Below are 16,442 nucleotides of genomic sequence, written 5' to 3' on the forward strand. Positions count from 1 at the left end.
GTAAAAAGGTACAAGCAGTGGCACAGAGAGTCACTGCACCGGAATTCACACTTTGTGTGTGAGGCAGTCACAGCTACTTCACTACAACGAGTCCCTCCTCAATGTAATTACTTACTATATTTGAACAGCTGATACTCAAATAAGAAAGGAAATCATTTTAAAAAAAGAATGATGGGATTCCTAGAGTTCAGTATGCCAATAAGAGACAAAATAAGGATAGCCAATCAAATAAAATATTCTCAATGTTGTAGAGCAGAACCATATATTCAATGAACAGGTAGAGAGCAATGAAAGCACATAAGATTAACTGTACAGTGAAACAGTGAAAAGCTTCACAAATTACAGTTGTTTTTATTAAGTTTACTGACGTTTGCATCCATGTTGCCTTCTTTTTGATCAAACAACTAAAAATAGTTTCTTAACACCTTCTGCCAGTGTTCATCTATTGCCAATGCCCATCACACTTTGTCACAAGTTGAATTCCATTAAAGTAATAAAAACAATTAAATAAAACTATCAGATCTGATTATTTCAGTTCAGGATTGTGGGGACCACCACAGGGACCAGACATGTACACACCACCACACTAACACAGAGGCCCAATGTAGCCAGTTAACCTAAGAATAAGGCAAAATGCAATATAACAAAGGCAAGGAGTTAAAAATGTTTGAGACATATGCCTCATTTTGAACAGATATGAGTTGGGTATAATGAATGCTCTACAGAATGATTCTGCAAGTAAAGAAATGTATTATTATAATTGCTAGCCATCCATTTTCTGAACCTATTTTTTCTGCTGTAGACTTAACATTTGGGTGTAGGGCAGGAAAGACATCTGGAGAGAAGACCAGTCCATGTGACGTACCAATGCACAAACTCACTCTCACTTCTTGCTGAATCAGCTGTGAGATGCCAATTACATGGAGGAAATCCACACAAACACAGGAAGAATTTAATAACTGCACAATGACTGGGACTGAGATAGGAACTGAGCCTAAGTTCAGGAGCTGTGTCTCCACTGAATTATGATGTAAGTGCAAATCAGAAATAAAAAACAGGAAAATATAATAGAAATATCATATATATTAAGTAAGTGTAATGGTCCAGTTGGTCTCTCTAGTACAAAAGATTTTGTAAAAACGGACACGTTTCAAGAAAATCTCTATTACCTATCTTTTACTTTGCAATCAACACAAGCACCTAAAAATGTGTAATCCGCACATATGTTTATCAAAATTGCAGGCTATTAGGAACAAGTTTAATGAGAATTAGTACAAAAGTGATTCTCTTTAGCACATAAGACATGGATACACCTGCCTATACGGAATGTTTCCCAAGGGTGAGAAAGGTGATACCTCTCAGTTTATCGTTAGTTTTAACTAAGAGCATAGTCCATATGCAGGGCCTAGTTAAACGTGTCTAGAGTTTCTCCAAAAAACCACAAACAATAGAGGTTTTTAATCCTGTCCAAAACAGCATTTATTTAACTGAGCATAAGATAGTCCCACCATGAATATTTAAGTGTCTAACTATATTCATCTTCATTTACTGTATACAACAGCAAGTTTCAAATTCTACACTATGTTCACAAATATAACATTTTTTTTTCTGAAAAGGCAGGAAATCATCAGAATGACTGGAGTGGAATTAAATGAGACACATGATTATGAAACAAATACTTCTTAAACATGCCGTGTACTGATTGATTTTGAGAAAATTGGCCTCATAACGATTTCCCAAGATGACAGTTATCTTGGGTCCCTTAAAAGGATATCTAAGAGTGCAATGTGAACTAGCAATTCAGATGTGAACAAAGCAACAAATTGATTGCTTTACTAATGTACATATTATAAGAACTACTTGTCTCGAATTATTTCAAATAGAAACATCAACCTGTTTATCTTACTGACTCTGGAACTTAGCTCACTCCACGGAGAATTCATTCATTTTGTTTTATGGCCTGCCATCTAATTTAACAGGGCATAATTATTTGAATCACAAGATTTTAGACTGTTCCTCCTATAAAACAACCACCAAAGTTCACAGGGAAAATCTGATCACTGTTTTGTAACAATATATTCTATTTGCCTATCTCTTCCTTGCCAAACCTGTTAGTATAATTGCTAAATGTATGCCATTCAACTGGGAGGAAATAATCAAAACCTACTGTTGTATGGACCTTCTTTAGTTGTTCCCCCAAATTCTGTTCTGCTTATTATAAATGCCAGTTTGACTACAACATTTCATTTTGGCTACTATTAACTTTGTTGTCAGAGAGGACATAATTATTCAAACTGTCGGCTGTATTAACACGTCAGTATATCCTATATTGAAGCTCTAGGCTTGTTGCAGTTATGCCTGATGTAATCGGTCTCTTTTTTTATGAATATAAAAAATGCAGATCCCTTCAAGTTGTTGGTAATTGCTTTTCTTTAAGAAAGATACAAGAAAAGACACAAAGCTGCGACAGGCAAATACACAAGGCTGGCCTTGACAGTGTTATAATTGAGTGAAATGTGATGGAGCAAAAAGCAATCAACACTCCCAGGGTTAAAGTTCCTCACTCAAAAGGAACTAAACAGCAAGTGTGCTGAAACGCTTCTACAATCAAACAGAATGAAAATGAAATTTATATCAGACCCGTTATTGTTCTACACATGTCATATGTAATCTGTCCAGTGACGACGGTTAAAATAATTATTCATTTTTAATCAAACCGTAGGATGTTACATTGCCAAGTATATGATAAGTCATTTTCCATGTTCCATTATTAAAATTTTAAGAAATAATCCACAGTACAGGTCCCCAGCTCGGACTAAATGGAAGGGCTAAAGTGATTTGGCTTATAAAATCATAATGGGCTTGTCTAGTTTGATAAACTGTTACTATGGCTGGCATACAGGGAGAGTGAAAGCTGAGACAGAGGAGATAGGGAAAAGAGATAGACTTAGTGAGTGAAAGAGACAGAGAGAGACAGCAAGAGAGAAACAGAGGGAGTGGGCTGATCTTTTACAAAAAGATGCCACAGCTTTAACTCACCTGGTGCGAGCGGCTGGGGTTTAACTGTAGTGGATTTCATCTTGAGGGCTTCCTTAGCTGACATGTCACAGCAGGAGCCTTTATTGGTGTCCTGGTCACTGTCAGCCTGGTCACTGTCTCCATGCCCACTGTCTCTTAGACTTGCACGCTCGGGGTCTTTGAATGTTGAACTGCTAAAAATAGACAGAACCAGAATGTCTCCTTTACTGACTCCAATTTGAGTAATATGGTCTGAAGGAATAATTCTGACAGGAATGCAAATGCGATGGCTGAGCAAGTTATTTAATAGCCCTTACCTTTGAACAAACTGCTGCCTGCTGCCCATGTAATTGGGCTCTGCGGGAAAATTGTCTGTCTGTGAAGGAGAAAGGAAAAAATTTACGTATTGTGCTACACAGAAATGTCTCCTGCCGTGAAACAAGATTTCCTGTTGGAAAAATGATTAATAATGCAAAAGTTTTCTTTAATCTTTAGATTTGTACATTTTAATTACTTAACAAAACACGGGCCACTTTAATTATGCAGTCCAAACAATTCTGTATTTTCAAAGCCTTAAATTACCTGCTAGTGTAAACAGAAGCCACCCAACCCTCCTGGAATAAAAGGCCAATCTTCATCTTTAATGGGGGCACATGAAATTATTAAGTCCTTCATTTCAAAATGATATGAAGATGATGAATATTTTGAATGGAAATAATAAATAACCCAAATCTGTTTTATGTTACAGGGAGAAAGATAATTAAATTTTAATGCCCATTTAATGATATTAGGCATCATCTGCAAATAACTTAAAAAGGTGGGGTTCCAAATTTGTACAAAGCAATTTAGGTTTCATATTAAAAAGATTTTTACTGTTAAATTCTTTAAATCACCATTAGAGTCATATCTTAACTAAACTTATCCAAACTACAGACAACAGATGAAAATAAAAATAAACTGTGACACCACACAAATGTTTCCTAAGGGTGATATAGTGAAAAATACAGACTTGAAATATAAGGTTATTTCTTTATTAGTTTTTAGAGAAATGTCTTAGGGAAGGTAGATGCAATATTATACTTCCACAGATTTCATGTGAATCCCATTTCTACATCAAAGAAAGCATCAAAGTCTTTTGTTTCTTCTATTCGGCTCCAAAACAAATGCTTTTTAAATGACTCCAGCTTTTTCAAACTGTACTAAGGCAAACGTGAAGCCTGTTTTACACAATCAAACCTCCACAAAGAAATCATTAACTTGCCTTTATAAAGCCATTAATTGTGAGTTCAAAATCACAAATATACAAAAGTCATTTTTTAAAGACTGCTAAAAATGTCGTGGGGGGAGACACTCCCCAAAATTAATCCTAAGAAAGGGAATCCATTGCGGTAAATGTTTATTTAATAAAAGCATCACATGATTTCTGTCTTCCATCTCTGCACAGATAGTCTGGTTTAGCATTATTTTAATTAAATTACATTCAATTTCTCTTCGAGCAATTGATGTGGAAGTGGCAGTAAACAAAGTAAATTGCTTGAAACATAAATAGGAATTCACTGTGTACCCATAAGGCTGATTTAACTGAAAGCTGCTCTTCCCCTCTCTTTCTCACAGTCTTTTTCTCCCTCACTTCGTATACATATAAAGGTTTTTTTTTGTTGCTGTTGTTGAAATAATATGCTGTCTTTCTGAAAAATACATTCTGAATACAAGATTTCCACAAGAGATTAGCCAGATCCCATTAATGCAAGAATAAAAACAGTTTGGATTATTTTTCTACATTAGGATGACAAACGACTGCTTCACTAGATGACTGGTTATGTTTTGCAAACAAGTTTCCAATGGTGGGTGGTTTACAGAACAGACAGTTAACAGAAGAAATTACAACCCAAATACCCTGATGCACAAAAAGTGAAGACCTCTATAGTATTATAACATAAAGTATGTGAACATAGAGCAGAACAAGAATCAAGGGTCAAATATTTGAAGAAGATTATCCCAATTAAATTTAACTTGAATTCCACTGAGGTAAACGAAGTGTAATATATAAAAAAATATGTAGCAAATTAAAATATTTACTTCCCTACTAGATATCTACAAGTTCAGTTTCAGCTCCTCTCATTCTTGGCAGCCACATCAGGAAGCTACTATGTTAGACTACTGTGCTCAGTATTTAACACAGTTATTCCATTAAGACTGCCAAGCTCCTCAACCTGGGACCTTGTGCTGCATTGTGCAACTGGAATTTGGAATTCCTAATTGTCAGACAATGTCAGACCCCAACGTGTGTGGACTGGAAACATCACTGATTCTCAACACGGGTACCTCCCAGGATAAAACAGCTTACAAAGAACACGTTTTGAATTCTGACACAGTAGTGCCTGGATATCAATCTCTCTAATTATGTAAGCAAAGCACAGAAGTTGGTCTTAGACTTCAGGAAAGAGGAGGCAGCTCATTATGTCTTCTACATTTATGGGAATGCTATGGACAGAGTCCATAGCTTTCAGTTTCTTAGGGTCACTATCAATGACAACCTAAAGTGGGTGCAACACACATCTCAGCAATCATCAGGAAAGTCTGGATGTTTCCATCTATGCATACAAATTCTGTGGGTTGAATCCATTCTTCCTGGCAGCAAAACATCTTCAGTATAGCAAAACACTTCAGGGGGAGGTGGGGTAGGTTCAAAATATAACCGGTACACAGCTCCATTATGTCTAGGAAATACATAACATGTGCTGCATTCAAAAGGCATACTGTATCACTAATGGCCTCCAATCCCTAGAAAGTCACTTTCCTTTCTCCTCCATGCAGGCTAAGGTCACAGGAGCATTCATACTCAGAACCATGAACAGTTTTTACCATTGGGTCATTGGGCCTCTCAACATTTGCTTTTATTAATAACTGCTTGAAGGTACCTAACTTCTGTTACCTATTTATATTGTTGTGATGGGTGGTCCGTGGAATTGAGTGAATTTTCAGTAAATAATCATGTCGGGGGAAGTGCAGGCTCCAGTCAGGTGTGGGTGTGTGCGAACGTACTTTGCTCTGAGGATGGTTGGGGTGCATGGCTGAGTGCACCTACATATGCCAATGCAATCGTCAGTCAGGTGCCTCATTCTTACCTTGGAGTGAGCAGTGTCTCACACCTGTGCCAAATCTGCCTAATATAAGAGGAGCCTGCATGACAGGGGCAGAAAGGAAACAAACAGAAGAGGAAGAAACGGAGGTTAAAGAAGGGAAGAATGGAAAGAGGCAGGTGTAAGGCTAAGGAGTGACATCGGGAGAAGAGGAGGCTCAGTGCGACGCCGTGCTAGGAACCACAGACAGAAGGGACTCCAGCCTGGTTTTGAGGATTGGCTGTACCTGTTGGTTGGGCAACTCCTCTGCTAAAATAGCCCATACAGAACTGGATTCCTGCTTTTGATTTGTAAACTCATTTTTCATGGATTTAATGGATCATTTATTTATTGAAACTTTTTTGATTAGATTTGAAACTAATTTTATGGATTATTTAATGAAATGATTATGCATTGCACTTGTACACTTTTGTTTTTGATTTGTTGGATTTTTAATAAAAGTACTACAGTAATCCCTCCTCCATCGCGGGGGTTGCGTTCCAGAGCCACCCGCGAAATAAGAAAATCCGCAAAGTAGAAACCATATGTTTATATGGTTATTTTTATATTGTCATGCTTGGGTCACAGATTTGCGCAGAAACACAGGAGGTTGTAGAGAGACAGGAACGTTATTCAAACACTGCAAACAAACATTTGTCTCTTTTTCAAAAGTTTAAACTGTGCTCCATGACAAGACAGAGATGACAGTTCTGTCTCACAATTAAAAGAATGCAAACATATCTTTCTCTTCAAAGGAGTGTGCGTCAGGAGCAGAGACTGTCATAAAGACAGAGAAAGCAAACAAATCAATAGGGCTGTTTGCTTTTAAGTATGCGAAGCACCGCTGGTACAAAGCTGTTGAAGGCGGCAGCTCACACCCCCTCCGTCAGGAGCAGGGAGAGAGAGAGAGAGAGAAAGAGAGAGAGATAGAGAGAGACAGAGAAAAACAAACATGCAAAAATCAATACTTGCCCTTCGAGCTTTTAAGTATGCGAAGCACTGTGCAGCATGTCGCTTCACTAAGCAGCTGCACAGAAGGTAGCACGTGAAGATAATCTTTCAGCATTTTTAGACTAGCGTCCGTATCGTCTAGGTGTGCGAACAGCCCCCCTGCTCACACCCCCTACGTCAGGATCAGAGAAAGCGCAAGAGAGAGAAAGAGAAAAGTAAGTTGGGTAGCTTCTCAGCCATCTGCCAATAGCGTCCCTTGTATGAAATCAACTGGGCAAACCAACTGAGGAAGCATGTACCAGAAATTAAAAGACCCATTGTCCTCAGAAATCTGCGAACCAGCAAAAAATCCGCGATATATATTTAAATATGCTTACATATAAAATCCGCGATAGAGTGAAGCCGCGAAAGGCGAAGCGCAATATAGCGAGGGATCACTGTAATTACTTTTGCACCTACCCCTTGCTATGTGAGTGTGTCCTCAATTGCCTGGCTCATCTCGGTTATGACTATCGACGGTGGCGGGTTCAAGAGGCTCCCAAACAGAAGCGGAAGCATGGTGCCAACCCACACCATCACTATTGTCAGATGTTGCGTTTAATGTGTAGTGGTATATTCTTTTAGTCTTGTTTGTAGTATACACTGTCACACGTCTATATGAGACATGCAAATAACAACCTCATTGTACTAGGTACATACATTATAACAATAAGCTTGAATGCCCAGTACATCTAAAGCAGGAGAAACCATGGGGTATCTACACAAGATGCCCAAACTACCCCAGCTGGATCCTCCCAAAACAGAGTAGCAGTAGGACTACAGCACTGTCCTACCCCTGACCCTACTATAAACAGCAAGCCCCATAACCCTCCACAGGAGACTTCTTTTAGCAGTTTGTGTCTACTATATCATCCAGTGAGTTCCACCAGCTCATGACAACTAGTAAAGATAAGAAAATAGATTTGATAATAAATGTAACTGTTTACCCAAGGATTTAGTTCTATACTTCAATTCCATATATTTTACAATGAGAGACAACTTACCACCAAGTTTTAGTCAGCTATTCAACAACAACAATTTATTTCTTGTGCCCAAAATCACATAAGAAATGCCTCAATGGATTTTAAAAGGCCCTGTTTTTAGACAGCCCCCCACCTTTACTCTCTAAGTAGACAAGAACAAATTCCAAAAAAAAAAAAAAAACTTTGCAGGGAAATAAATGGAAGACATCTTGGGAAGGACAATTCAGAGACAGACCCCCTTCCAGGTTGGTTGGGCATGCAATGTCAAACAAAATGTAACACATGTGGCTTCAGTTCAGGTAACAAGATTAGGAAGTGGTTTATTAACATAAAGTACATTATTCTGGTATTATCACTGTACTCTTTAAAGCATTCTTGTGTTCAGATATACTATTTGCCATTTAAAACAAATGACTGGCATGAAAATGTTCAACAGATTTTTTTTCCCCAATCACACCACTTCAGATGTTTCTGTCGTTATTGAAATGAATGTAGAATTCTCCCAGTAATGCTCACAGTATGACTACCAAATCTATAGACATTAGCTTTTGACAGAGTGCCACATCTGCCATCTCTAAAAAGGCAGGATAGACAGAATAGATGTTTGGTAAACACATGTAATCATCATTAATGGAATTCTTCTCTGCATTTCAAAGACCTATTGAAGAGACCAACTCCAAATGCACAACACGCAGAGGGGGACATGTGATTGTACCCTTTCTAAGAGGTCAACTCCTGAGAATTTGAGAGAAACCTTTTCCTATCTAGAAGTCTGATTTCAGAGCCGATGCTGTGCATAGTGATGAACATGACTATGTCTAGCTGGTACTTTTCAACTTTCCACACAAGCTCTGCCTCATTTTCTGACAGGAAAGTAACTTTTCAAGTCCTCCGTGGGAGTTTTCACTGTCAAAATCATGTTCAAAAAGATCTGTCTTTGACATGATGGGCACTTAAAAGGAATTGCACCTAACCCTCATATTTAGCTTTACTCTATATCTTGTCACATAGATACTTACCACTTAAACATAATTGGAGGCCTGAATACAGAGATGGGACCTTGTATCCCTATATAGGCCAAATCTTCCTTAGTTTTTTCATGAAGAACTTGGGAAGTTAGTTTAGGATGGTTTAGGACGGTTATTTCTCTGATCTATCTCCTTCCCAGCTCTGAAAAGATTCTAATTGCGCCCTTTACAATCAACCCTGGGTGTCTCAAAAAATAAACTTGAGCATTTTTTACATGTTGACCTTTACACATAAAAGCAACCATTGTTACTATTGTATTGCGTAGCACTTTTAGGGCGGATGTCGACTTTTGTCGACAGGAGGGGTTGAGGGCGAATGTCGACAAAAGTCGACATGCAGGGATAGAGGGTGACAATCAGCTGTTAATGGTGACAAAACTCACTGTCACGTTGCAGGCATTCCCTCTGTGCTTAGAGGAATGCTAGACTCGTTGACTCGGCAACTAATCCTTGCGTGTGCGTGAGTTGCGAAATGTAAACAATGGCAAGATGGCATCGACATGTCACAAGGGAGCGAAGCGAGTGCAGAAAAGAAAACACTCGGCAGACAATGTTTTGCGCATTATCGCGGAGTCGGACTCTGATTTTTCAGAATCGGATTTTATTGACAGTGATCAGGAGATCGAACAAGAGAGTGAGAAGCTGGCATCAGCTGATCGGACACCAGCCGATGCCGCGCCAGCTGATCCGCTGCCAGCTGAGCAACTTTGCGCAGCCGATGCATCTACGGCAAGGTTCGCGTGGGAGGAATACACAGACATTGATCCGTGAGAGCCGAACTGGCTACCATACTTCACAAGACGGCATGGCTTGCTGTTGGACACGACAGATCACCAGCTGCTGAACTACTTCAGGCTGCTCTCTCCTGATGCTGCTTTTCAGCTACTGTCAGACGAGACAAACAGGTAGGCAGAGAAATTTTTTGAATCGCGGGCTGCGCTTGTATCGCATTCTCGTTTTTCAAAGTGGAAACCCACAACAAAAGACGAGATGAAGCGCGCTGTGGCATTACAAATAGAGATGGGACAGAACTGGTGACATAACTTCAGGGAGCATTGGTCCAAACGTGCTTTGTCCCCTGGTGGCTTTGGACAGGTTATGCAGTGTGATGATAGGTACGTGATGCTGCAAACTTTTATTCACTTCTGTAATAAACAGAAGCAGATCCCATGGGGTAAGCCAGGCTATAACGCCATGCATAAAGTTCAGCCCCTGCTTGACATTGTGGAACCAACATAGAAACAATTTTATCAGCCTGGCTGTGATTTGTCTGTGCATGAATCTATGATAAAATAAAAGGGACACCTTTTTTCTGCAAATATATGCCAGACAAGCCCACAAAGTATGGCATAAAGGATTTTGTACTGGCAGAAGCAAACACTGGTTTCTGCCTGAAAGTAATTACATATACAGGAAAGTATTTCTTTCAAAGAGAGAACTGTCCCTTGACAAGCCAGGTTGTGCTGGAGCTGCTTCAGGGCTATGAACATTTGGGTCATGTTGTGTACATTTGGACAATTTTTATACATGCCCAGAATTGTTCATGGAGCTACAGAGCAAATTCCGTACCTCAGAGTTACATTTCTGCAAGGGTCTACATGATTTAAGGTGACAATGCTTTTCTTTGTACTACCATGCTGTCCTTCCTCGTAGAACACTGAAGACATTCTTAAATAAACTTTAGATTGGAAAAATATCTTTTATTCCTAGTTGCAATCACCCAAAAGGAATGCTGGCACAATAGCTGTGTACTATTAGAAAAATTAAGTGACGTGTATTGAGCAGATAGTGCACAAATGAATTTTGGAAAGACACAAAAGAATCTAGAGATGCTCAAGGTCAATAGAGATACTGAAAGTTGCTAGCTGATGAGGAGGAATAGTCATTCCTGGGTAGAGAACACATTAATGAATTTTCTAATTTAATTGCTGAGACAGTTCATATCACGGAGCTTAGAGTCGCTGGCATTTGGCAGGTTAAATTATTATTGACTCTGATGAATTTGCTCAGATCTACTCCACTGTTTTGGGATGTTTTGTTTACCATAATTCAATTTAAGAATATAAAGTTTTGACTAGACACAGCTATGATAGAATACACTTGCCAGCGACGCTCTGACGAGACAAAATATTGTTATTTAAGTTGTTTGAATTTCACATCTGAAAAGCACAGTAGTTGTCCTGCGGTGGGTTGGCACCCTGCCCAGGATTGTTTCCTGCCTTGTGCCCTGTGTTGGCTGGGATTGGCTCCAGCAGACCCCCGTGACCCTGTGTTCGGATTCAGTGGGTTGGAGAATGGATGGATGGAAAGCACAGTAGTGCAGGAGTTAGCTTCACTGCTTAAAAGCTCCAGGATATTGAGTTTGCCCAGTTACCATACATGTAGACTCTGCAGCTTCTTCCTGTTTTTGTGTCTCCCTGTGTGGGTTTGTATCTGGGTACTGCGGTTTTCCTCCAGCATCCCAAAGATAATCAAGGTAGATAAAGTGCTGACTTTAAAATGACTGTGTGTGTGTATGAGTGTACGATTCAATGTTTTCTGGGATGAACTGGCACCCTATCCTAGGCTGGGTCCTGCCTTGCATGAAGGCTGCCAGGATAGGTTTCAACCTATGACCCAAAACTCAGATTAAATTGGTTTAGGAGATGGATGGGCAGATGGATGGAAATTGAATTTCATTCATTACAAGTAAATGAAAATTAAACATATATATGACCTAGCCTGATTATTTTGATTGATTATTTAATTATTGCAGACATACTTCCAATTCCTAAATGATTAACATTATTAGTAATTATTGCTTCTGAACAGAGGCCCCAAGGTTATTTATGGTGCAGCAACATTAGAGAAAAATTGTTTCTAGTATTACAATCCTGCTATATAAGTCCATTTTTTGTTGAGAAAAGTTCAAATAAAAAATATTCATCCTATAAATGAATTTTGCCTTCATTAAGATACGCTTATTTTGGATTTTTGTGATGGTAAAGTGATATCCCATTGGTTAATTCTGTTAAAATCACAACTCCAAGCAAATGGATGGGCATTGCCAGTGTAGAGTCTACATGTTTTATTTGTGCGGGTTTTTTGTGCATTCTCCAGTTATCAATTTACAGTGTTATAAAGTTTATAATATCTGATTTGTAATCGATATCTACAGTAAATCTGACCAGTACATTGCTGATAGAAAGATTCTCAAACATAAGTAAAAGGCAATTCTTTTTGGGGGGAATAAAATGTGTGCTTGAAACTGAATTGCAGCACATACTTAAAAGTATAAATCAAAGACACTGTGAAGCTATGTTTGAAAATTAAATCTGCAGATATTGTAAGTGCAGTATACATATATGTTGAGCATTTTAATCAAGCATTTTTCCAAGACAACTTACAGCTTTATGAAATTGAACAATTATTTACGTTATTCAATTTTTGTTTTGTTTTTTTCTTTCAATTGAAGCCCGGGCAGGTAAAATGACTAGGAGATTATGGACCCATAACTTACCCAATATACATATGGTGTTATGGTGCTTTGTAAAAACATGTACTCTGTGTGCGTGTGTATAATTACATTACATCTTGCCTGAAAAAGGGGCCTGAGTTGCCTCGGAAGCTTGCATATTGTAATCTTTTTAGTTAGCCAACAAAAGGTGTCATTTTGCTTGACTTCTCACTACATCCATAATGGCTAACACGGTACAACACTCTAGTATCACTTGCACAGAGAAATGTATTGGTAAAAACAGTGTAGTGGAGTCATAGCCATTGGGAAACCACTATGCAAGTGGTAAGGTTGCAAGCCTCAAGCCTCTTAAGCCTCAAGAGGGTTACTTGTTGCTTGGACCAGATTGCCATTGCTAAAAATCTCACATCACTTTAGGACTTAATATCTCTGTTGAAGTGGAATTTATGGGCATTTAACCAAAACATGTAAAAGAAAAATATTTTTTATCAGCCTAATTTTGTTCTGCTTAAGAATTGAATCACCACAACAGGAAACAATTTGGTAGACAGTTGTAAGAAACCAAAGGAGAAAGGAATTAATCAGATCTGTAATGAAATACCATGGCAAACATATGATGAAAAATTTCTTTAGAAAAAAAGAGAAGATTGAGCAACAATAAAGTGTTAAACACTGTTGCAGTATTCTCTCTTTTTTTTACTTTCTGCACTTGATTGAGATTGTGTCCAACACTTTCTCTTTGACCTAACTCTACAAATAGAGTCTGTAAAGGATGAGGATGTTCCAACTTTATTTATTTATTTATTATCAGTTGATTGATTGATCATTTGTTCTATGAGTCTGAATCCTTGTTTTTTATGTTTCTGCTGCTATATGCATCTGAATTTCCCCATGGGAATAATGCAGGTTCTCTAAACTATTCTAATTTAATAACACATTTTTGCAATAATTTGCTCATAAGTGCTGCATTACATTTTTGGGCAATTATAAGTCTAAGCTGATATATTAGACTATTAATAGTACCAGTGGTCAAAAATGTGTTAGGCTAAATGAAACAATTTTACAGTAAAACTTTGATTTGTAGTGCTGTGTTACAATAGCATCAATGATTTCTGCACTGATTTAAAAAAATCCTTTTTTTCCCCAAACAACAATCTTCGGTGATTGTTGTATCTCCATGAGAATGAAAAGTACTGTATGTGAAAATCCATGGCAAGAGATCACAGGCTTTAGCAACCATTTTGATTTTACTGCTGCTTTCCAAATGTTTGAGCGGCTTGGCACTTGCACTGTAGCACTTCATTCATAATGACAGTGGTCAAAGTGTAAAGCTAATATTTTTCTTAACCATTCATTCTTTTGTCTATTACTTTCCTAAACCCACCTAATCAAATTTAAAGTCAAAGGATACTATAATTCCATAAAAATCTTAAATTACAATATGCTGACAATTGACAATCTTCCTTTTTAATCTATGTATTCAATTGGAACTGTCTAACTCTCCAACTAAAAGAGCATCCTTAAAATCGATTGAGAATTGGTTTACCTCAGATTCAAAAATGAAAACGGTATTGTTTGATGCCCATTGACACTACAGTTACAACACACTTACAGTAGGTTCATTTGGGAGTGTGCCTGATGCTTCCATCCATCCATTATCCAACCCGCTATATCCTAACTACAGGGTCACAGGGGTCTGCTGGACACAATCCCAGCCAACATGGGGCGCAAGGCCCTGATGCTTTCATTACCTAAATATTTTCCTCCTCTTTATCTATCTGTTTTGTTGATATTAACTCTGCTGCTAGGCTCTTTGTATGTGGGGTGGGTTGGCTTTGTGGGAGCGGTACTGAATGCTGTTTGGAGTACATAGTTTTTCCCTTTTTCAATTGACCTTCTTTTTTATATGTTATATTCCTTGAATCGACAAAAAAAAATTTTCATGTGAACATCAGTAGCCTTTGTGCCCTAGGAACCAAGTTATCCGAACTATTCTATAACATTTCAGTAATTATTTACTACTCTGATGCTGATCTTTCTGATCATAAAATAGATCATTAGGATAACAATTGATGAGACAAATTCATAATTAAATGCAGAATTACAGTATTTGAGGGATCCTCTAGCATGCCTTTCTCTTGCATAATTTGGTTCAAAAACAAATCAGCACATCATCATCTCCATCCATACATCCATTATCCAACCCGCTATATCCTAACTACAGGGTCACGGGGGTCTGCTGGAGCCAATCCCAGCCAACACAGGGCGCAAGGCAGGAAACAAACCCCGGGCAGGGTGCCAGCCCACCGCAGACATCATCATCTCATAACAGATTAAAGTTTTGAGGTGGGTATTTTTTTGTCCAGCCGTTTTAGCTCTATTTGTCCTCAAGAAACTGAGACACACAGACACACCCACACAGACAGACACACACCCATCATCGTGATATCAATGTTTTCAGTATCAGGGGACCCTAAAACATCGCGATCCATCGAAAACAGAAGATCAAAACTTTTGATGAATCTAAAGCTTTTGCTCCTACCCCATAGATGACAGGTTATGGTTGGGGAAGGTGCAAAGCAAAAAAATCACAAAAAGATTACTGTCATGTTGATTTTGCCATATGATGGGTAATTGATATCTAATAAACTCTTGTATGCTTGTCACAGATTAGTCTGGTCTTATATAGAATTAGTTTTTACAAATTTTGAATATTCGTAACATAACACAAACATCTTGTGTATGAGATGTACTGTATGAGCAAAACTGGAGTACCTGAAGGAAAAAAAATCTATAGACATATGGTGAGAACATTCTGACTCCACACAAACAGCAATCGGGTGCAAATACAAACCCAGGGCTCTACGTCCATGGGACAACTTCACTAACCTCTGAATCAATTACAAATTGCTGTTATTTAAACAGTCATCCCAAACACCTTTCACATCACAGAGCCAGAAAGCTGGAGCTTATCCTTGTAGCATCAAACACAAAGCAGTCACCAATGGCACAAATGTTCATCTCTTAACATGCTCACTCACACTGAGACAGTTAGAGTTGTCCATTGCCCCCAGCTGCATATCTTTAAGATTTGGGAAAAATGTATTTCAGGACAAGGACAAAATGTGTAAACTCCACCCAGACAAAATCCAAGCAGAAAAAGAACACAGGACACTGGATGTGTCAGGCTGCTCTGCAGGTAAATTGTAAAATTACAAAATACAGTGAAACCTCGGTTCACGACCATAATTCGTTCCAAAACTCTGGTCGTAACCCGATTTGGTCGTGAACGAAGTAATTTCCCCCATGGGATTGTATGTAAATACAATTAATCTGTTCCAGACAATACGAACTGTATGTAAATATATATATTTTTTAAGTTTTTAAGCACAAATATAATTATTTAAATCATAGAATACATAGCGTAATAGTAAACTAAATGTAAAAACATTGAATAACACTGAGAAAACCTTGAACAACAGAGAAAACTAACACTGCAATAGTTCGCGCAATAGCGCTACCAACCGCTGGCTAAAAACACGTTTTTTTAATGAGTTTTAAGCACAGGGAAAAAAATGAACATTTGAAAAAATCCGTAATTTAATAAACCACCAAGAAAAGTAACATTGCAACAATGCACGCTACGAACCGATCGCTGTAAACAGAAGTGAAAACAAAATCAAGCCCAGTGCATTCTTTAACTGCCTTCTCTACCTTATGCGTCCAGCCCCCTCTCTCTCGCGCTGCCTGTGTGTGTGTGTGTCTCTCTCATGCTGCCTGTGTGTGTGTGTGTCTCTCTCTCTCTCCCACTGCCTGTGTGTGTGTGTGTGTCTCTCTTTCTCTT

General features: G+C 38.4%; 1 protein-coding gene across 2 annotated transcripts in view; it reads right to left on the minus strand.

Annotated features, from left to right (window-relative positions):
• Nucleotides 1-16,442, minus strand: part of pcdh17 (protocadherin 17) — a 129,764-nt gene that overhangs the window by 67,488 nt on the left and 45,834 nt on the right. The window contains exons 3-4 of one of the 2 annotated variants that reach the window (XM_028799634.2): nt 3,336-3,394; nt 3,040-3,209 (exon numbers count right to left, since the gene is read on the minus strand). In XM_028799634.2, the coding sequence (XP_028655467.1) occupies nt 3,040-3,209; nt 3,336-3,394 (229 nt within the window). Of the gene's footprint in view, nt 1-3,039; nt 3,213-3,335; nt 3,395-16,442 lie in introns of both variants that reach the window. The other variant, XM_028799632.2, reaches the window with a different exon arrangement.

The sequence above is a fragment of the Erpetoichthys calabaricus genome, chromosome 4 (genome assembly GCF_900747795.2).
Source record: "Erpetoichthys calabaricus chromosome 4, fErpCal1.3, whole genome shotgun sequence".
Taxonomy (NCBI): Eukaryota; Metazoa; Chordata; class Cladistia; order Polypteriformes; family Polypteridae; genus Erpetoichthys; species Erpetoichthys calabaricus.